Source organism: Pezoporus wallicus, unplaced genomic scaffold (genome assembly GCF_028554395.1).
Source record: "Pezoporus wallicus isolate ANWC-B61680 ecotype Strahan unplaced genomic scaffold, APGP_CSIRO_Pwel_v1 contig_5908, whole genome shotgun sequence".
NCBI lineage: Eukaryota > Metazoa > Chordata > Aves > Psittaciformes > Psittacidae > Pezoporus > Pezoporus wallicus.
Window position 1 is genome coordinate 1105052 of NW_026635282.1, and position 22039 is coordinate 1127090.

General features: G+C 36.6%; 1 protein-coding gene across 2 annotated transcripts in view; it reads right to left on the bottom strand.

The window, feature by feature from the left end:
• PIGK (phosphatidylinositol glycan anchor biosynthesis class K) overlaps window positions 1-22039 on the bottom strand; it is a 69149-nt gene that overhangs the window by 41416 nt on the left and 5694 nt on the right. For both annotated transcript variants that reach the window (XM_057416988.1, XM_057416995.1), the window contains exons 4-9: window positions 19890-20025; window positions 18515-18626; window positions 18052-18148; window positions 17587-17704; window positions 16201-16311; window positions 11280-11452 (exon numbers count right to left, since the gene is read on the bottom strand). In XM_057416988.1, the coding sequence (XP_057272971.1) occupies window positions 11280-11452; window positions 16201-16311; window positions 17587-17704; window positions 18052-18148; window positions 18515-18626; window positions 19890-20025 (747 nt within the window). The remainder of the gene's footprint in view (window positions 1-11279; window positions 11453-16200; window positions 16312-17586; window positions 17705-18051; window positions 18149-18514; window positions 18627-19889; window positions 20026-22039) is intronic.

A 22039-nucleotide genomic window follows, 5' to 3' on the forward strand; every position in this document is an offset into this window, starting at 1 on the left:
AATTCTATAGAGATAATCTTTTAAGAACTGCATTATAATTTTAAATGCTTTATGTTTACTGTTAGCTGAATTTAAGAACAGTCATAATTTGGCTCATAATTACCAAATGACTCATGTATACTTTCTCACAGTGTTGAAGAAATAACTACATTTGCAGAAAACCTTGAAAGTGCAATACAACAAGAATTCTGTGACCAATAATGGAAGCCCTCTCCAGAATATGGACACTGCCAGTACACTTTTTCCCTCCACATTCCATCACCTAACTGGAAGTATGTCCCTCCTCATATCATTTCAACATCCACCAATGCTGTTCGGAAGCATCCCCAAGAATGTCAGCAACTGAGGAAGCTGTTTTCATGGTGCTTCCTAGGTGTTTACTCATTAGTAACCGAACAAACACATGTTACTTAAAATGCAACCATTATAAGTATAAAATATTTATAGAGCGACCACTGATGTGAACCTTTGAATCTATGGCATGCAAAATCTTCCTGCCACAGCTGGCATAATACTTTTTCCTCTCCTCCCTAAATTACTTTATAAACCCAAAGATTAATGCACAGTCTAACATTTTTCAATAGTGCCATTAGATTCTCAAGCCACGTAGAAATATTGTGTTTTAAGGACAATGTTCCATCTAACCGCATTTTTTGTAAGCATACACCATTTGCAGTTTTAAAACATTAAAGCAGAGTGCAGATTTATCCGTTTCACAGGAACACCGTATATTTTTATGGAGACATTTGTAAAGCCCCCTAAGCATCTAATAAGATAGAAGTCAGCTCAGAATATTTCATAATAAAATACCTATTAGTAAAAACTGTATCAGAGGGAAACCACATACAGAGGAAAAAGGAACTAGGGCATTCTGTTTGACAGCTAAGGAAGAAACAGAGGTTATGTCCTCTATGGCTGAGATTTAGAGCAGTTTCACTAAGTGGCTGTTCTGCTCCAATTCCCCAGATAGAATTTAGACCTACAGCAAGAAGTCTTCATTGCTATTCTATTCTAGAAGGAAGTCATGGTTCAGACTCTTTAAGTAACCAATAGAAAAAAAAAAAAAATACTAGTCAGTGGGGAACTATGAACCTTAAATATTATGTTACAGTTAAATTGAGATAAACCTTACAGTAACTACAGGGTTCATTATATTCTCCCAAACTAAAATGAGACATAAATTGCTAAATATGTAGAGATGTAACTTCTGTCCTACTATTTCAAAAGAAAGATATTACTGAAATTTCAGAGAGGCTGAAACATGCCTATGGCAACACATCTCACTTGCAGGTAACACAGGACCAGAAATCATCCAGGAATACAAGTAACTCTTTGGTTTTGATCTCATTTGAATTATTTAATACAGTTATAATATTACATGCACTGCCTCACACTGTGGAACTATAGAAAAAACATACTCTTATCTGCTTCTTTCACAGAGTTTACACTTATGTAATCTTTCTGACTGCATAGAAAAATCTAACCGTTCCTATCCTTCAGAGTTCTGTGCTGCTCAGGAGGAAATTCAGATGTATAATCTGCGAGCCAGATTTGTTCCCCTAGTTTAGGAAAGCTTCTGCCAGCAGAACCATTGCCCTGGACTGCAGATCCAGGAAGGCAGCCATGGGGAAAACACACTGGCACCAAGCAGCCCCAGCCCTCCTGTCCTTCTAAGAGTCCATATGGGGTCTGCACAAACTGAAAAGCAAGTCATGCTGGCCAGGAGGACACTGTCAGCAACCCCAGCCAGCACATCCTAGCCACTGATTAACTCTGCCCCCTCCATGATACAGTGCCTTCAGTGAAGAGCAGAAAGACCATCTGTTCTCTCCTTGCAGTTGATCTCTCCCGCAGTAAGGGCAGCAGGCTCTGCTATGCCAGCAGAGTACAAATTAAACAGGCTAACAAATTACATGGGACCAGCTATGGTATGGATTAAGTAATGTGGGATATGCATTTTAGTGGCTTACTCTGGTAGCAGATTTGTAAAAATAATAAATAAACCCAGTTTTGGCTTAAGAACATGCAACATCCCAGGCCAGCAAAACCACTTTCAGTAATGGTTAACTTGAAGGAATAGGAGTACCCCTGTCATGATAAATATGAATTTAAACTTCTTGCAAAGTACAATAGGTAGCCCATTTCTACAAAATAACCTTTCACACACCTTCTGAAACTGTATAAATCCAAACGTCTGTCACTTACCATTCAGCACTGAAAAACCAATAATCTAATATACTTTGTTTTAAATATTGAGAAAAGAAACATAAAAAGAGTGGAAACATACCATCAATTTAAAGATTATAAACCATTGAAGATTATTCTGAAAGACTGGTGGAGGAACTAAAAATGTCCCAATACATGGTCAGTATTATTCAGCCTTTTCCTCTGCATCTGGTCCCTGCAGAATTGATTTTTTTTTTTAGTTTTTAAATAGCAATTACACAGAGACTGACACAGAAAGTACCAGCGCAAAATTAAAACTCCAGCAGTAGGAGGAAGGCGCAACACTGTTAATCGTTTCAGTTTCTGATCAACCATTCCCTTTAGTATTGGAACAAATCTGTATGTCAGCTAGACTTCAGTGGCTGGCGGTTTTTTAACCAGTAGGAATAGAAACTTAAAATAGCTATCATATAATTCAAGGAATTTATTCTAAAGCAACTGTGAATACCAATACTCAACATTTATTCCCTTCACCAGAGGAAAGGAAATCCTAGCCTCCACTGTGGTCCTGCCTTCTCTTGGGAACTACTGGATTGAGCAATTTATGCCTGAACACTCAGGAGGGTGGGAGGGTGACACACTCCCCCTCTCCAAATTTACTTCTAAATCCTCATTCCTGCCAGTCACCAGAATGCTATCCAGGTAATTCTGTGCTATATAATTCCGTATGTATGTACAAAGCAAAAATGGAAATCCCTAAACAATACTGGTGGTTTTAATGTATATTTTCAGAAGTCCAATGATTTGAACCATTCTCACATCCATAAGAAACATACATATAGTCAGGGTACATAAAAAACTAGTCATTTCAGTTTGCAATAAAAATATATTTGTCTCATTTATGATACGCAAATATACTGCTTTCAGTGGTAATAAATTCTGGTGCTATATTACAAAATATAAACGGACCTCTACGCATATACTCACAATAGAATTTCCAGTTCCTTTTATGAAAGATAAATTCTTCCCATCTTAGAAGTTCCAAGTTAGATCTAACCTCTAGGCTGATGACTAAGTTCATGCTTTTTAATTCTTTTTCAGTATCATGTAAAGTTGTGGCCAAATTAGTCTGTTTTTTTTTTTAACATTAACTGGCACAACAGAGATGGGCTGTCACCATTCTATGAAAGCTGAATATCCACAGTCTCTACTATATTTCCCTGAAACCCCAGAAATTTCTGAAATAGTAATTGGAGCCAACGGAATTAAGCTGACTAGGATTCAAAAGACACTACAATATATCCAACCCTGAATAGCTATTCTTCCAACTCCCTTTGTATCCCAATTTCCTTTCTTTTTTTTCCTTTCTCTACTTCAGAAAATGCAGTCCATTTTACTGTGCTTCATTACTTCTTGTTATTGTCTCCTGGTATTTACCAATATCAACCTTTCATGTAAATCATGGCCTACAAAAATGCTAAATAAATCCCATTTTGTACAAAGTTCTTTGTTTACAGAATTACTTTCTTCTCCTCAAAGGTCAGTCTTGCCACACAGGTAATATTCTGCTGTCATGCAAATTTTAAACAGTAATCTTAGCAGTAACTTGGGCACTTTGGTAGACACATTCAGCATCTGTTATTTCCCCTCCCATAGTTTCTACAGATTTCTGATACTGATTAAGCACATAAAATGTTATTTTGTAAAGTAATATTAAACATTGCTCAGCAAGCTATGTGTAAGTCCACTTCTTTTTGTCATCAGTAATACCTTTTGTAGTCATTTTTATTTTTCTTTCCATCCTTTGATGCAATTGTGACTTCCATGCTCTCCTGTTGCCAGGAATCTACATTAGTCTACTCTAACAGCTAACTGGACAGAGAAAAAAAGATACTTAGCAGTAATGCAGTGCTTTTTTTGGAGTTCCACTCTTCTCTCAAAACTCACATTTCACTTTACAGCTTACAAAAAAAAAAAAATCAAAAATAAGGCTTCAAGGACTTGAATTTAAGTAATAAACTTTATGACTAGAGACCTGAGAGGTGCAGATAGAGATCATTTTCTGGTCTTTTAGCCACCAGTTGTACAAGTGTGTTGTGAAGGCAGAACGTCCCTCTCCCTCACCCCCCCAGCTTTGGACAAGACAGGAATTTTCAGCAGCAGAAATCGCTGACCATCTGGAAGGTAATCCCTCAGACACTCAACAAACAAGTGTAAGCTTTTTCACAATATCAGAACAAGGAAGGACTAAGAGCATTTGCATATGCCTTAATACCATATTAAAAAAAAAGAAAAAACAAACAGTAATGTTGCTTGAGCCCCAGAGACTTAATAGTTATGTGCCCAGATTCATTTCTGGGGCATAAAGAATGCTAATGTATGCTTTCCCACTAAATTCCAAAGACATAACAGTCCCATAATCACTGCTTGAAGCTGCCTGTTTGCAGGTCTTTGCACCCAGTTTTTCTATCTCCTTTTACCACTTAATCACGCAAAAAAGTATATCCTAACAAACAACAGCAACAGCAGTTCTGGTATTTTTGACAGGAAGTAATTTCTTATTGAAATTATCAAGCTATCTCAAAGCACTGAGAATAGGCCAAAATTACATTAAGATATTTCCTGGTCTGCTTTATGCCAAATTCTACATCTGTTTGTGCAGTGCTCTTGAGCAGCAACATACAGCACACTACTACAGATGTACCTCTAAGAACAGACATTAAATTGTATTTAGCACCTGGACAGCAAAGCAAGAAGATCAAGCCAAGACCTCCATATAAAGAGCATTAGAAAGACTAACAAGCACTTCAGGAGACTGGAATTATAGAGCAGCCCACTCAACTGCAAAAATAATAGCAGTTAAAGATCACAGGGTGAAGAGGTGAAGAAGAAGTAATAAGACAAAGTAAAAATGTTATATAGGAATGGCGTAAAAAGGAGTGGGCAAAAGAAAATTAAGTAAAAACCATAGACTGAGCATCCTGTGATTTCTAGATATTCTCAGCTATCTAGATGACATTAAAATCTTCTAGATTTACTTGAGACCTCCTTTTGAACCTGCCATGCAACAATTTTAGACATTACCTATCCATCACCTAACACTATGATGTGCGTGAGTCAATTTGCATATGCAAGTCACGAACATGTAGCTTCTGGACTTTATTCAAAAGCTGAAGTTAATATTTCCATTGACTTGTATGTGCTTCACAGCACCTCAACAGACCAAAGGGTTTCTCTTGACATCGGTGCATATTAATATTAACTACACATAAGTTCCACAAAGTAGGGTTCTAACGGAAACAACATAAAATAGAAGCACAACCTGGTACTCTTAGTTGAAGTTTTCTCATAGAAGAAATGCAGGATGTCATAAAAAAAAAAAAACACTAAAAGTAGAGGAAGAGGAGAAAAAAAATCATTTAAATCCCAAAAAAAACCTGACTTGGGAGATAGAGTTTTTCAAATTTTTTTTTTTAAACAAAAAAAAAACAAAATCCAGCAAAAACAATGGTCCAAAAAAACCCTTCCAAATGAACAAATAATGAATTCTTTAAAGCTGCTTTTTAAAATCCCTTGCTAAATAGGGACTATAATTACCATCATAACACTTGAGTATATTTAAAGACTTCCCAACACAATTTATACCTGCAGTTCCTTTTGATCCTGTCAGTCATCCTTATTTATTTTATACTGATGTTGTTCTAGTGAAAACTAGCCTCCTATACAATTTTTCCTACTATAGCCTTCCTATTGATTTTAGTTGCATTACCTTGAACAGTTATTTTACACTAGGAGGTATAGGAACCTATGTATACATGTGTATGTATATACTGACCCATCTTTAGCAAGCAAGGAAAAATCACTCGTATTTACAAAATACTTTAAGAAATATAGCAATATATTTACCAGCAAGTATTAGTTCACCCATCTTTTGTAATTACTTGTAGGCTATTAAAATGTACATGGGGCAAAAACTCCACACTTAGAAATTTATTCTGCTTTCATAGTAAGGCACTAGAGGAAAATACAGTACGTATGTAATGGATTAGCATGGTTCATGGAAAAAAACAGTATTATGAAATCCATCTGCATATATTTCCAGAAAAATAGTGCTATCTGGAATTAACAGCATAATAATAATGAGTTTCATAACAATAGCTTCATTCCCACTGTCAACTCAGTACAGATTAGCAGAGGTTTGCTAATTTACAAGTACTTTTTCTATTGATGCATCACTCTGGAACTGAAACACATTACATCTCCACAAGGATGCTGTCCAGTGGTAAAAGCCCAAAATAAAAATTTCACACTATCCCCTCAAATTTACACTAAAGGACAAAAAAAAAAAACAAAAAAAAACACCAAACAAACAAAAAAAAAAACCAACAACCCAACAAAAAACCTTCAACTCCTTTCCTTCCCCGTCTCATTTCAAACTGTCATACAAATGGGGTTGGAAGCACAGAACCCCAACACACCAGCCCCTCCCCATTAAGTACCACTAGGATCCCGCTTCGCCTGCTCCCCTCCAACCCCCAACAGCGGCTGGAGCTCGCCCGCTCCAATGCTGCCCCCTGCCGGCGAAGCCTCGCCGACGCCCGCGGCAGCCGAAGATGCAGCGCGGTCGCGGCTTAAAGGCGGAGGCTGCCTGGGCGCAGAGAACGGAGACAGTGTTCCTCCGCCAGACGGGGAGTGCCCGGACCTTCTGCCACCGGGACAAGTACTGCAACTCTGTTCAAAGCCTTCGCGTACAGGAGAGGCGGGAAATACAGGGAGAGGGGAAGAGCTGATGTGAACTTAGCACTAACATAACTTCAGGTCAGGATGCAAATGAGAACTGGGAATTTCTCGGAGAACAAAAGCTTTCAGATGTAGTCCTAAAATTATTTATAGAACTTCAAAGAGTTAAAAATCTGAGGCATCTGGTAAAAAGTGAACGGTGATCTTGGACTAAACACAGCCTTTTTTTATTTTAAGATAAAAAATGCTGATCTGAACAGCATATACTAGCCAGAAAAAAAAGACCCCAACCTGTTGTTTCACAAACTGGATCCCCACGGAACACACAACAGCAACTTTACTTATTAAGCACATCAAACAGAAAATAACTAGTGGAAAAGAAGTAAGTAGAGGAAAGAGATGGGAAAAGAGACACTAGCAAATAAAAACAGATTGGGAGAACAACAGCCATTAACATACTGCAAATGAAGCAATTACTCTGTTACAAAAGCATCCTCCCTAACACAAGTGGCTAATTTATTCATTTTCAGGAAAACAGTCACTGCCAGTAGTACCACAATTCTTCTTAATAAAGTATTAAATATGAGGCCCAATTCTCAAAAGCAATGAAACTGGGATGGTTTTATATGATGCTGTCTTTAATTCACTTCTTACTACCCTCAGGAGAAATACTCATCCCAATTTTTTATGGATGCTTTTTGCTGATACATATCTTTTCCTCATGAGAGGAGCTGAAAAGAAGAAAGTGTTCCTTGCAACTGGCTGAAGAGTTACAGTCCAAGTTTAAGAGACATGCTCCTAATTTATTATATATACTAAACTCTGCAATGCTCCTTCTCCAAAGATGCAGGATTTCTTCTACTCCTTAATGGTTGGTTACTTTATGCTCTTGCACAGGAATGTAGAAAAATACAATCAGAAACCCCAGAACCCCCAGATTGACAGGTCTTCTTCTAAAACTGGCAGCTACAAACGCAGTCAGGCCTGTGGCAGCTGCAGAACAAGTCCTTTGAAGTGAACATAGCTTAGATTGAAACTGCTATGAAGAAGGAAAACAGCAGAGGATTCTTTTTATGGTATAAAGCTTCTCCTCACAAATAGTCACCTTCTACTACGTGGACAGAAAGCAAGCCTCCTCTTTTGGTTAATTAGCAGTTGTTCTTTGCAGAACACCTCAAAGGCCTCACTCGAGCAATGTCACGGCTTGCGTTCAACATGAAACTGTCAGTTCTGGTCTGGCTGCACAGCTATTGCTCACACTGAGCTCGGGAGTGGATCCCTATTACAAAGTAATCGCTAAGCAAGTGTGTAACAAAAGAACAGACTTCTACTGAAAAGATTTGGCAAAGCCACAGCAGCATGGTAGATGAAAACTGGGTCAGTCTGCCAGCACTAAGATAACATGATCATGCCTCACATGACAGCATCTTCTCTACCCATTACCTGCGTTATCAGCGGGTTATCTCTTTTGTTTGGTTGTTTTTTAAAGACCTTACCTGCACATATGACTCCTGCAACTTTCAAAGAAACAAATCAGATCTAACATGGACTACTTAAGAGTGCATCAGAGTTGAGGTCTGTTTCATCTTCTGGTTATGTTCTGTAACATAACTATTCTGTAGCATTCTACTGCCACCAGTGTATAAAAGAGAAAAAGGTATCAATTGATATTTCCCTTCTATTGAGGGAAGAATAAAACAAAGAGGAAATGAGTCATAAAAGAATGAGGCCAAAGACTATATCAAATATTAAACCAGCAAGACCTCTGCAAATTATCTTTTAGGAAAAAATGTAACTTGAATGCAATACAGAAAAAAGGGAAAGATTTCAGATTCTACATACATTTTGTCAGGATAAGAAGAGATCTGCACACTACATAACCAATGTAAAACATCAAAATTTGTATTAGTGGCATGCATTTGTGATCTATCAGATACTTCCTGGTAAACGCTTCTTGCAAACCCCTTAAGAGGCACAAGTTCAATTCTGCATGACTTTTTCTTCCCCTCTTTCCAAAGACTCTTAAAACAGAACTAGGCATGAACAAGATTATTCATGACTAATTTGGAAGGATTATTTGATTTTTTAAATGCTCGGATTAGTTCTCTCCCAATGACAGCAAAAACAATAAACCAGGCTGTGCTAGTCCCATCTTTCCCAAATTATTTTACTTTCCCAAAAGGCATTGAATGGTTTTACTAAGACTGAATTCACATTCTTTCATTCTTGGGTTATCTTTATATGAACGTAGAACAATCTGGGAAGTATCTTTTCAAAGGTTCCATAATTTGTGAACTGTTCTGACTTCTTAACACCCTAACAGATACGTGTAATGTTTATAATATTCCTTACATAAAACCAGAGTAATTGCTTTTTGCAGAGCAGGCTCTCCAAAACTTCATTTTTAAAAGCATTAACATTTTTAATAAATTCACTTCAAGCTATAATTTTTAAATCTGTTGTAGCAAAACAGATCTGTCATACCAAGAGATACTAATCTCTGAATTCTGTTTAAGGAATTTATCAAGCACTCCACATCACTATCTAGAGGGCTATGCTACAATTTTCCCGCACTTTTCCATGAAGTCCATACTTTCTTCTCTATTAAAAACACATTCTCCATAAACTCTTTCAAAGTGGGAACAAGAAGCTGAGAATCAAAATACTTTTTTTTGAAAATTGTATCTCAATATAGTGCAATGAGTAACTTACTGTTTTATACAAGAACACTTAAACTGGTCACATACGTTACAGACATGAGGCAGTATTCCACAAGTGGCTGCTGTGTGCTTCCATTCCTAGGCGTACATGTTCTCAAAGACTGTCTCAAGCTAAAGCAGAACTATTTAGCTATTAAAAGCCAGAATGTTCCCATCCCTCCCAATTTCACAGATTTAAGTTGACTGGAATTGCTGTGATAATGTAATACAGCTCTCGTTAAATATCAGAGCATTTCACAAGGATAATATTCCGCTCCATGTATGAGTGCCAGTTTCTCAACGCTGCTTCCATGTGTCCAATTCAGCAGTGTGATAGACACCTAAAAAAACCCTCATATATTGGCACCAAACTAACTCAAAAATAAAAACTGAAAATCCCAACCAGTCACTTCCAGCTTGAGAACAGTAAACTTAACCAAAACCTATTTCTCCTTCTAATCATCCACAAATTAGAAACCCAAACAAATAAGTTTCCATTATGGTTCTTGACTGATAAAATGTTTGTTATTTGCCAAAAATTTTTTCCTTTTCCCTCTAGAACAACAACAAAAAAAAAAAACCAACCAAACTTAGTGTCACTCAATACTGTTCTTGACTGACAAAAAAACAAAAAAAAAAACAAAACCAGTGTCACTAAATACTGTTCTAAAATAAGCAGTCACAAAATCAGCTTAAGATACATATACTGTTATTCCTAACACACACTATATGGATAAAAATACAGTATGAAAATAAAATACGAGATAAATACAATAATATAATTGTGTGGAATAGCAATAATAATACTAAATATTTCATAATTATATGAAGTATTATACTAAACCATGTGTAAACTGCTACCCACTAACTTGTTCTTTGATTTGAGCAACAGTAAACAACAAGGCAGACAATGATCTGCATAAATTTATGGGTTGAAAAATATTTCAGCCCTGGTACATCAGACTATTTCAAACCTTTTATTTTCCTCCTCTTAGAAGACTGTATCATGAAACATAAAAGATGCAACAGAAATGGAAGTGCAATGATAAATAAACTCTAAAGAACAAGCACATATTCCTTTACATGTTCCCAATAGGTGGCAACAGAATACCAAAAATACAAAGTAGTTTATAATTCTTTCTTCATCCAACGTAATGGAAGCCCTGTTAAAACTATTAATGAACTTACACCAACAGTTTTATTCAAAGGTATCACTGCATCTCAGCAACAGAAACTGTCAGGACAGGTAATGCCAAAAGCCAGAGGATTCACAGAACAGAAATAAAGCATTTATTAAAGAGCTAGTTGTTATGAAACAACTGACGGCTTATACTCAGAGCTTATCTATTACAAATTTACAGTAACAAAACATTTTTGCACATTAAAGAAGGAATTATAAGGAAAAAAGATGGACTAATTTTTGTTGTTGTTGACATCTGCACCTTGGTCCTTAGCAGTATTTCTTTACAAGTCTAAATAAAGGGATGAGAACTTTTAAACTTTTAAGTTCTAGCTGACAAACCCCAGCATCATCATAGTAGCAGGTCCATACTAATTCCCCGATTCTTTGCAAGAAATGTCAGCAAATCAGAGTTCTCTCCTTGACAGCTATACCACTATTCTGTTTCTGTGGCACAGAGCTATACAAATCAACTCTAAAGAGTGACTACTTACTTGCTTTCAAATCCAGCTATGTCACGGTCCAAAGAAATAGTCTCTCTCGTAATTTCCACCTTTCTCACACTGCCAAAGAAGTCTGTTATCAGAACATTTTGAGGGTCTCGCCGAAAAAGATCAGTTCGGTGCCCAGGTGTGGAAACGCACAAGCTTTTTGGACAGACCTGAAACTGGAAACCAAGATGGACAATCATATCCTGTTCCTCATTCATCACTAGTCTCCACATATACTTTCCAAAATTAAATCAATGAAAAAAATATATAAATGATACACAAACTCATTAATTTCAGTACAAGCCCCACAGCTAAAAAAATGATTGAACAAAAGCATTTAAAGGCATACACATCTTGATTGTGCATTTCAGAAAACCTTTATCCTCATGATTATGCTGTTTAAGAAATGCTTCTGAGAAAGTCAACCATTGATTACATCTAACTGATTAAATGCACAAATTACTTTTGATACAGATGCAGCAGTGCTGCTATAACCTTCCAAAAAGCACAAGCAGGTATAAATTCTTCATATTTACCAGAGGCATGCAAGAGTAAACAAGCTTTGAGAAGTAAGTAACAGTACAGGCTTTTGTAAAAAAAAGCAAGAATTTACATTTTGATCAAAAAGTCTCAGTCTTATTTCTAGTTTATAGGCTGAAAATTAATGCAGAATTAGGATCTTCAAATATCAAAGGTGTTCTATGTACATGAAGTTCACAGAGTCATCCTGTAAAACCTACAATTTACCTAAATACTTTATTATTTCTTTTACCCATCTAATTTGTCTATATATCAGATCCCCGATATCTAACACACATTAGAACAGAAACAGCACAAATAAACTGTTTTTAATGGACTCAATTCTGTATAAAGGTACATTTGAAGAAAATAAGACGGCGTAACAGTGACAGATTTGTTGTGGCGTTTTGATATCCAAGAAGACAGCATGCCTATTAAATAATAAGATTGTTATGTACCCAGCAGATAGTCAAGACAACACCAAGGCATTTTGGACACAATACCACACTTGTCATGAATGTCTCCAATATTTCTCATCTGGAGAGATTCTTATTTCAAAGGACCCTGTAATGCACATAACGTAATATAATAAATAATACTTGGTTCATATTTTTATTAATAATGCTACCTAGCTTACAGTGCCATGAAATGCAGCCCAAGGCCTCACTCTTTGACCTCTCTGATGAGCTTGGAAAGTTGAGTTCATGTCTCAGTCATTAGAAGGCACTTCACAGTGAAGTTCACAACTCTACTAGACACAGGAGCTAGACACAACCCTGTTAGATAGAGGCACTAGCTCTACAGTGCTCTGGACAATTTCATGAGCAAATGTTGCTGTCCATTCAACAACAGCCCGCAGACCACCTGGTAACAGTGTAGGTTATGTGAGCCTTCACGCATTCCAGCAACAAAGAACATTCAACATAACAGGTTCATGCACAGGACTATAAAGGACACTCTCCACATGACTGCTCATCTTCCTTAATATTAAATTCTCCGGGCGATTTTCAAACCAGGTTCATCAGTCACTGGGTCTAGAGTTCATATACCTAATCACAGATCAGCTCTTAAAACATTGCATTCTTAGGACAAAAATCACACATCCTAATTAATTCAGCGCAGATGCAACCTCAGTTACCCTGGATTGTGTCTGACAAAGCCTGTGAGTTTCAGCCCACACCTCCTAGCAGAAATTCTGCACTCAGCCTGACACAAAACACATGGGCTTGTATGGCTCCTCCTCTTAGGACAACAGTGCCCTACATTTAAAAAGCTTCCCAGAGAGGAAACAATGTACCTGGCTTTTCTTCAAAGAGGACAGATTCCATCTTCCCATTTCCCCTTTCTGCTCCATTACAGTTTCTCTTCCACACCTTGTCTTTTTTGTCTAAGCCTCTAAATATACAGCATTAGGCTGCTGCCTAATGCCCAAAGAGACTTCAGCTCACTTCCAACCTTTACCTTAAGAGAAGCACACAAGCACGCATATCCACCAAGCTGTTTTTTAATGATTCCCAACTTTCCTATTGGCAGAGTACCACACAGCTGCTGACGAAAAGATAGGGGCAGAGCAGATCTTTTTATTATCCTCCCTGTGAAGTGAAAATGAAGTAGACTCATCACGTTCCCATACAAAGCCACCTGTCAAGGCACACAAACCCTCTTAAGCTTCAGTTTCAAGAAAACGCCATCAATTTTCTTCAGCTCTGCTGCAACTAAGGGCACAAACATAAAAACTAAGTCTCTGAAGTAAGCTATAAAAGCTAAGTACTTGTTTTTAATCCCATTACTTGATGCATAAATCTATGCTGGTTATATAATTAGTCTCTCTACCAAGCTCTAGAGAGTGTAAATCTCCCAAAACAACTGCATCAGCACTGAAACTGGGAAACTGATACTCCACACAACTATTTCTAACCTGTCCCACAACAATTTGCTACTATTAGATGTTGAGATGAATCAAACAAAAATAGGCAATGACACTGAGACTTCAGTATGAAAAAAATCTACCTATCCAGTACTAGTGTGAAAAAAGAAGGACTGCAAAGCAATTAGACCAGAGCAAAGTAACACTAATAACTAAGGTCTTCTGACAAAAGAAAAAGCAAACACTGGCTAAAGGAAACACATTTGCTCATGTATCCATTTTCATAAATTTTTTAAAATAAGATACTAGTCAAGTAAAGCTAAACAATTCCCAAAAATGGGAACTTTGTTATCTTTTCTTAACAACATTTTTAGTTATTTTATGACAAATGATATCTCATTTAGAAATGTATTTGAGACTTATTTTAAAACTTCAAATGTGTGACATTTTAATTTAGTCTTTATTTTTTTGAATTGTGATCAAAGTCAGTCAATTGCACAGCTTTATGTTATCCCTTAGCAACACAGACGGAGCAGGTGGGGAGTAGGTGGAGTGGATCATGAAAAAGATGTCTCATTCTTTGCAGGAATGCAATATCCAGACCTTAGGTGGATGTGAAGAAGCTGTTTTAAGAGTGGCTGGAGAAAAGTACAGAGATGATGGAATAGAAGCAGTGTAGCAAATACACAGCTCTTCCAAAAGAGCAGACATTTGACATATCAGAAGATCGAACAACTAAACATTAGGTAATGATTTTAAAGCTGGTTAATGAGCCACTTAAAATGTTGTCCTGAGTTTGGAAAGCATTAACAAAAAAAATGAGACTGGGATAAAAAGTAGGTCTTTGTTCTTAAACCAGCACAACTGTAACAAAGCATTCTAGTTCTAAAGTACACCCTATAACTGTTGGCAAATAATGGGTTTATATCCTTACCATGGACTAACCATATGCCATTTCGGAACTCTTAGATAAAGCCCTGAAAAGCACCAACTTGAAATAAAGTGGTCACATTTGCTGAAATACATATTATGAGTCACTGCATGTTCATCAAAAATCATTATATATTTCACTCCATTTTTTTCCCTTCCCAGACCAACAATAAGCACATCAGCATATGATGACTTTGATGATGTAAGAAATTTACCAGTATGGGTTAACTTCCCACAGCTCTTCCTGAGAATTTCACATATAAGAAAAAACACAAGTGAGAATGTTTTAACATCTTCTCCAAAGAGCTGAAAAGGTAAACTACTTGGCCAGCTATCAAGTTTTCTACACTTTCCACAACAACTGGATTAGTATCTAGCTAGCTAGAGTAGTTATACCACTTACCAGATGGTCTCTTACACAGTAGAAACCACTGTTCATTTGTTATGACTTTTTTTAAACAGCAATTAATTTTCTGGTTTACAGAATAGTTCTAAAGTGCTGCTTGAATAAATTGGCTAGAAAAAGATAGAATCAATAAAGGACTTGCATATTCTTGTTTAACAAGATTTATTTTAAAATCATCTGTATCCCATGGTCAGAAGGTATTAAATTACAGGACAAAAATTTCAATCCCATGGTAGTAAAAGAACCTTGAATCTTAGTCATTGAATCAATTCTGTAACAACATAAAATCTGTCATGTGTGGGCTGTTTACAGTGAATTCTACTATACATCTAGCAGCCAGGCTAACACCATCCTCTGTAGACAGAGGGTGGCATAAAACTTTCAAGCAGCTGCTCCTTTTACAGAAATGAATTAAAGACAATGTGTTCTGTAAGTAGCGGCTCTTGGATCACTGACACAGTATGTCAGGATTTACAGCTACAAGGCACCAAAGCATAATGTATTACTTTAGTGAAGTTACAAATAAATAAATAAATAAAATACACTTACACTTTATATCACCTCACATCTAACTTACACAGGCATTGTCATAAATTTTGCCATAGGTTACCTGCTTGGCTGGTTTTTTTTTTCCTCCTCCCTCATACCCCAAAAGCTGTAATTAATATTTACCTAACATATAATTAACTCCAAACACTGATGTATTTTGATGTATCTTGGTCTGGAATCTAAGCGGATATACAGAGCAATTAGTCTCTGCAGGCATTTGTGAGTGCACCATTAGAATTTTAAATGCTTAATCTCTCTGCAAAACAATCAGTGTCTGCTTTTCCATATCTATAAAGTGTCTACTACCCATTAAACTGATTTTAGAAGCTTCCTACTATCATTTTTCATGTGCAAATGTTTCATCCTATCAAAATGAATATTGAATAATATATTAATTTTCCAATGAATAGTAAAAAAAATCTGGCTAATTTTGGTTAATCTCTTTCCATAGCCAGCAAGCCACTTTCACACTGCGTACAATCAAGTGTTACACCATCACTACATTTATAATAATGGCAAAAAGACCCTCTCCCCAAAGCTGCTTCCAAGAGAAACAGCAGGAGAACAAAAATCATTTGGAGAACCCTACAGACAACCATTTTGAAACTGTTACAATCATTAGCATGTTCTTGAATGTTCAATATTCTACTTACTAGGTCATTCATATTTGTCTGACTGGCTGGATGAATTTCTTCCAAGAACTCTAGCACATAGAATGTGTATCTGTCCATGAGATGAACACCAATCGCAAGATCAGGTTGATGCTTAAAAACAACACACAGTTATTGGGCATTTGCAGGAAAGAATTCAGTATTTAGAGAGCAAATAGAATGTAACAGCATGTTACAAAAGTTAAGCATAACAATTTTTTGTTCTTAGGCAAATTACACAAAGAAAATGACCACCCATAAAGAAACATATTGTTGACAAGCTGAATAATACAGTTTATCTTCATTTTTCTATACTGTATCCTGGTAATCTTCACATTTGCGAAAAAGCAGGGAACCCCTTTTTCTTGATGGTTCAGTAAAGGTTTGTGGGCTGCCCTGAGCTTCTCAGAACTCGGAAAACAGGACTGGGAGAGACAGCTTATCTTACAGATCTGCACAGGTTCAGAGCTAGGCTCTGCACAGATTCAGGTCTGCATAGGTTCAAACCCTGACTTGATGGTTTTGGTCCAGCTAGGATCTCTCTCATATCACTCTGTCTGTAATTCAGCTGGGATATAACTACAGCAGGTGAAAGGTAGTGGTCTGGGGTTTTCCTGTATACAGAATAGTTTGGGTTGGAAGGGACCTTCAAAGTCATCCAGTCCAACATCCCGGCAACGAGCAGGGACAGCTTTATCTAGATCAGGTTGCCCAGAAACACATCCAGCCTGGCCTTGAATATCTCCAGGAACTGCACATCCACCACCTCTCTGGGCAGCCTGTGACAGTGTTTTACCACCCTCATTGTAAAAATTCTTTTCCTCACATCCAGCCTGAATCTCCCCTCTTTTAGTCTAAAACCATTACCCCCTGTCCCAACAGGCCCTGCTAAAAAGTCTCTCCAGCACCTTACTGGCCCCTCTTAAGTACTGAAAGGCTGCAAAAAGGTCTCCCCGGAGTCTTCTCCAGGCTGAAAAGCCATATTTCACTCAACCATTCCTCATAGGTGAAGTGCTCCATGCCTCTGATCTTTTTGTTTCCCTTCTCTGGACCCTCTCTAATAGGTTCATCAAGTGTAAGAAGTCCTAGATTGAATATTTCCCACACATATCTTCCAGCAATCTTCCCATAAAATTTCTTCTTATCCTAGGCTATGCATAAATGGGCCAGCAAGCACAGAAATCCATTATTAGTCTGGTTCTTTGGGATGGCACATAAAAACAAGCAGAAAAAGTGCAATTACAAGTTTTGTCAAAACCTCACTTTGTAACTAAATACCTTACACATTCAGGAATTAGAAGGGAAATTTTTAGTTCAAAAACAATAGGACCTGTGCTTTTTACTCAGGCATTTTGAAATCTGTCTTCAGGATCACAAAAATCTACTTACTGATAAAGAATCTTCTCCTACTTGGCTGCTAGCCAAGGCCATTATATTAGGTGAATAAAATCGTTCATACATGGATGCTCCTTGGCAAGTATCAATAATAAACAACAATTCATTGTACCTGAAAAAAAAAATAAAACAGCCTCTTTATCCATCTCTCCTTAAGCAACATTCACATACTTTGCTTTTTAGTTACCAGGACAGCTGCTAGGAACCGAAGGAACAGAAGAGTTTATACTGATTCATTTAAGATGCAAGTTCAGTCAAAGCACAGTACATTTGAGCAGCTGTAACCGCAGGAAGCTGCAAACAAAACTTAAAACTCTTCTTTCTGAATGTAAACTTTCATGCAATTTTATGGACAACAGACAGTATCACTGCCAAAGATAAGCAAGGCCTACTGGTTAAGACTTCAGGCATGTTCAGGAAACACAATATTTAACCTCTAAATAATGCTTTTTTCCTCACCTTCTTTTCTGCCACATTTGTTCAAAGGCATCAGCCAGTTCTACATTTGTGATTTCTTCAGAATCCTGAAATTTTAGGAAACCATTTCCACCATGGCCTGGCAGAAAAAAAAAAAAAAAGCGGAAGTTATGCAAGATGGTAGCTGAGAGGAAGATACTCAGTCCGGCTGACCATTTCTCTTAAAAAATAAAAAAGGCAAACACAATTTTCCTTCTCCAAACAGACTCCAGCAAAAGATAGTTATTAGTACAGTGAGAACAGTATACATACATCATTTAAGATAGAAACTATACTTACTGCCATATAGGCTTCTTCTTACTTAGTATTACATGCTAAAAAAGGAAAAAAAAAATCCTTTTGTCAATCCTTTTGTTTGTTTGGACTCCTAATGGTATTTCTTGCTTTAAACAGGCCCATCCAAGGGAACAATATCAATAAATTGTATACAGAAACCTGTAATTACCTGTCATATATATTAGAATATTGCTTCTATCATCAGAAAGAAGACGTTTAGATCGTGGTGTGCTTGGTGGGATTCTTCCTGTTAATACACGCAAAAAATTTTCGACAGTAACCTAGGAACAGAAGCACAAACTAATTTTCTAAAGAGAAAAATATCAATTAACAACTATAGCCTGGGTTACATTAAGTAATGGAACACTAAAAGAGGCAGTGTATATACCCAAAAGTAATACTTCATGGTATAAACTGTATAAACAAACATTTTCTGTTTAAGGTTTTACTGCAGTTTCATAATCATATGGTACCTTTTACTTTATTCCACTAACATCAGCCTGTTGCTTTGTTACACCAAATAAGGCTAATGCCATTATAATTTCTTAATACATTTTCATTCATCTGAAATCCTGTCAGTGTATAGCTTTATTTTGTCAAAGCTGTTCATGTACTCAAAACATGCTCCAACATTAGTGTGTGTTACCATGGAAAAATAAACTTAAATTCCCTCTGCAACACAGAAAGGGAAAAACAAGATTAATTTCAGCTACATAAGTCTGAGAGCTCAGGTAAGACCCATCTGGATGGCGACTGTAAAACATTCTGTAAAACACCACTTCCTCTTCATGCAGACGTACACAGCTCAAATGCTAGCAAAAAATCCATACTCAGGAAAAAACACAATGAAAAGAATATACCTCTATTTCGGTGTTGTATCTTCACTTCTTTATACAAAGCTTCAGAGAAATAAAACATCTACTATATACTTAACTCTCCCCCATAAACCGTTAGTAATGATTATACAGCACTATTAAACCATGCAATTGATGTCCAAATTAAGATTAACTGTAAAGACACTGTTTGAAGGAATATTACACAAAAATGAAAAGATGGTAGAATGCAGATTTCTTTACAGTAATTACTTTACAGTAATGTATAAACTATGGCTTTTGTGTATTTTGATAAAAACATATGCTTAACATTAGAAATGTAAGTAGATATGCCAAGTAAACATTTCACTTGCACACCAGAAATTTCACAGCGGTGGAGTTTGCAAGATGAGACACTGAACAACCATTTCCAAAGAGAAATGTAATACTTGGATTCCTAACACATACAAGGGGTTCCATATATTCATTTAATTGTGGGAATTTCATTACCTGAATTATAACATGATTCTAGTATAATAAACTTCAAATAAAATAAAACAAGTATCAAGGAGGGGAGGGGTGTGGTGTTTAAACCTATCAGTTGATAATAAAGGCCTAGCCCAAAACCAGAAATGTGACTAGAAAGACTTCCTCAGACTTCACAGGTGATGTATAAATCTTTAAACCAACACTAAAACCAAAGACCCAGTGATTTAATTTAAGAGAAGTCACCTCATAGCTTCTGTAATCCACTTCCACATCATCTCCATAGACATTTAGCTCCATGTTTTTATGACTAAACACAGTAGCTGGTTTGGGATTTCTGGGATTACATGCCATATCATCTGCCAGCATCAGGACAATGTGACTATGGAAAATAAGACAAAAATATTTCAGACATTCTACTTTCATATAACATTCCAACAGAAATTACAATAAAACTGTCCCACAGTTACAAAAATGGCTTATAAAACTAAGAAGATTCCTGGGATTATAGGTGAAACTTTGCTTACTTACACCCTATTTCCTTATGTACACCCTCAGTAGTATGAGAATACCACACACAGAAATGCAGCTACCTCTTATACAGCTATAGGATTAAGTTAGGCCAAAGATGAACACAAGAGTAGTTGATCTTATCAGCTTTATGATACAGACATGCCCAGGCTTAGACTGGCAGAACTATTCATAAAAAAATGTGATTTTTATGGGGCACTAAATCAGAAGAAATCCAAGCCTGTTTGCACCTTTTCAGATCATTTAAAAATATTATGACAATTTTTAATTTGAGGAGCTCATGAACATTTCTCAAACCATTATACTGCATCTGATGCACTGCTGTATGACTATCTGTGTTACTGGAATTTTGCTGAAGAACACAAATGGTCTGACACCAGACATTTTTTCTTCTTCATAGTTCAAAGAAGAAATAAAGAAACCAAAAATAAAAAATAAAACCCCAACCCAACATTTCATATTACCAATTAAAAAAAAAACAAACAAACAATCAGCATATTATAAAATTGTTCCAACTTGCATGCAGCCAAAGACCTCTATTACCCATAAAAGGGCAAGGTTTGGGTCAAAATATGAAACAACAAGAGGTCACTGGAGACTGTTAGCACTGGAAGAATGTGCCAGAGATGTCTGGAACAAAGTGAAGTTGGTTCTTTCCTTGGATAACCCTGTCTTGGATATAGCTTCTCATGGACTGTGCTCTCCCAAACAATGCTTACAAAAGGAAAGCTCTGTATCCTGCAAAGAATTCTGCTAATTCAGACTCTCAAGAAACAGCTATAAATTAAACTGTGGTGTGCTATTTAAGCATCATTCCTGTGCTTGTCATCATTCGCCTATATGCCTGCATGAGCACTTAAGTGCTAATAGGCTCCACACTCCACCAAAAAAAGGAAGGGGAGAGGGGTGGGAAAAAAAGAGAAATGCTGTCCAAAATAACATAAGCATAAATCCTCAGAAATAATCACAGTAAATTATCTCAACGGGAATAAAATGTAGACATAAATATGAAGGTGTAATGATAGAAGTGAGAGGAGAGCTACAGAAGAGAAATAAAGAGATTTTTTTTTCTCCACACATGCACAGCAGTACAAATCTATTTTTATAAAAGAGAAGTATATGGAGAATATATGCCTTGCAGATTTACTGAGATAGTCAGTGTACATCCATTTTTTGTATTAGTCAGAAGAGAATATTCCACACTAAGACATCACTAGGCCTACAGTTTAGCCCTGTATTTTTGCTAGGAATGTGTTTATTCAAAAAGAGGAATTAGTAATCACATGCAGTCAGGAAAAGGTTCTGATTTGTAGTAGTACAGACAGGTGAGCACAAACATGCAGAGTTTGGATACTGCATGGCATTTGTATACATGCATATGGAATACACCACAGAACCACTGCATACAAGTGGTTCATAGATGCAGCAAAACAATCTAGATGTTAACTCGTAGCTTAACAGTTAAGCCAAAGTAACCTAATTATATACTATAGTAATATTTTCATGATACACGACTTATATTGCATAATGATTCCAGGAATCAGAAACAATTTTTGAATTCATTTTTTCTTTGTTTTACTTTAGCAAAACTTTTCTTTTGCAAATTAGAGCATTGTGCCCACATGTCAACAAACCAGAGCACTTTACAGTTATAAACCACAAATCATTCTCCTAATGAGTTCTGTTGTTGGAGGATAAACCTACTTACATTGCCAAACTGACATAGTTCCATTCAAAATGAGGCTATGCACAAACTCCTCCAAAGAACCCAACCCCCAAAACCATGATAAATGAAAGAAAAAATAGAGGAAGAAGTTTGTCTAAGGGAGAAATCCACACAAACCCATGTCAAAACTGCTGTAAAT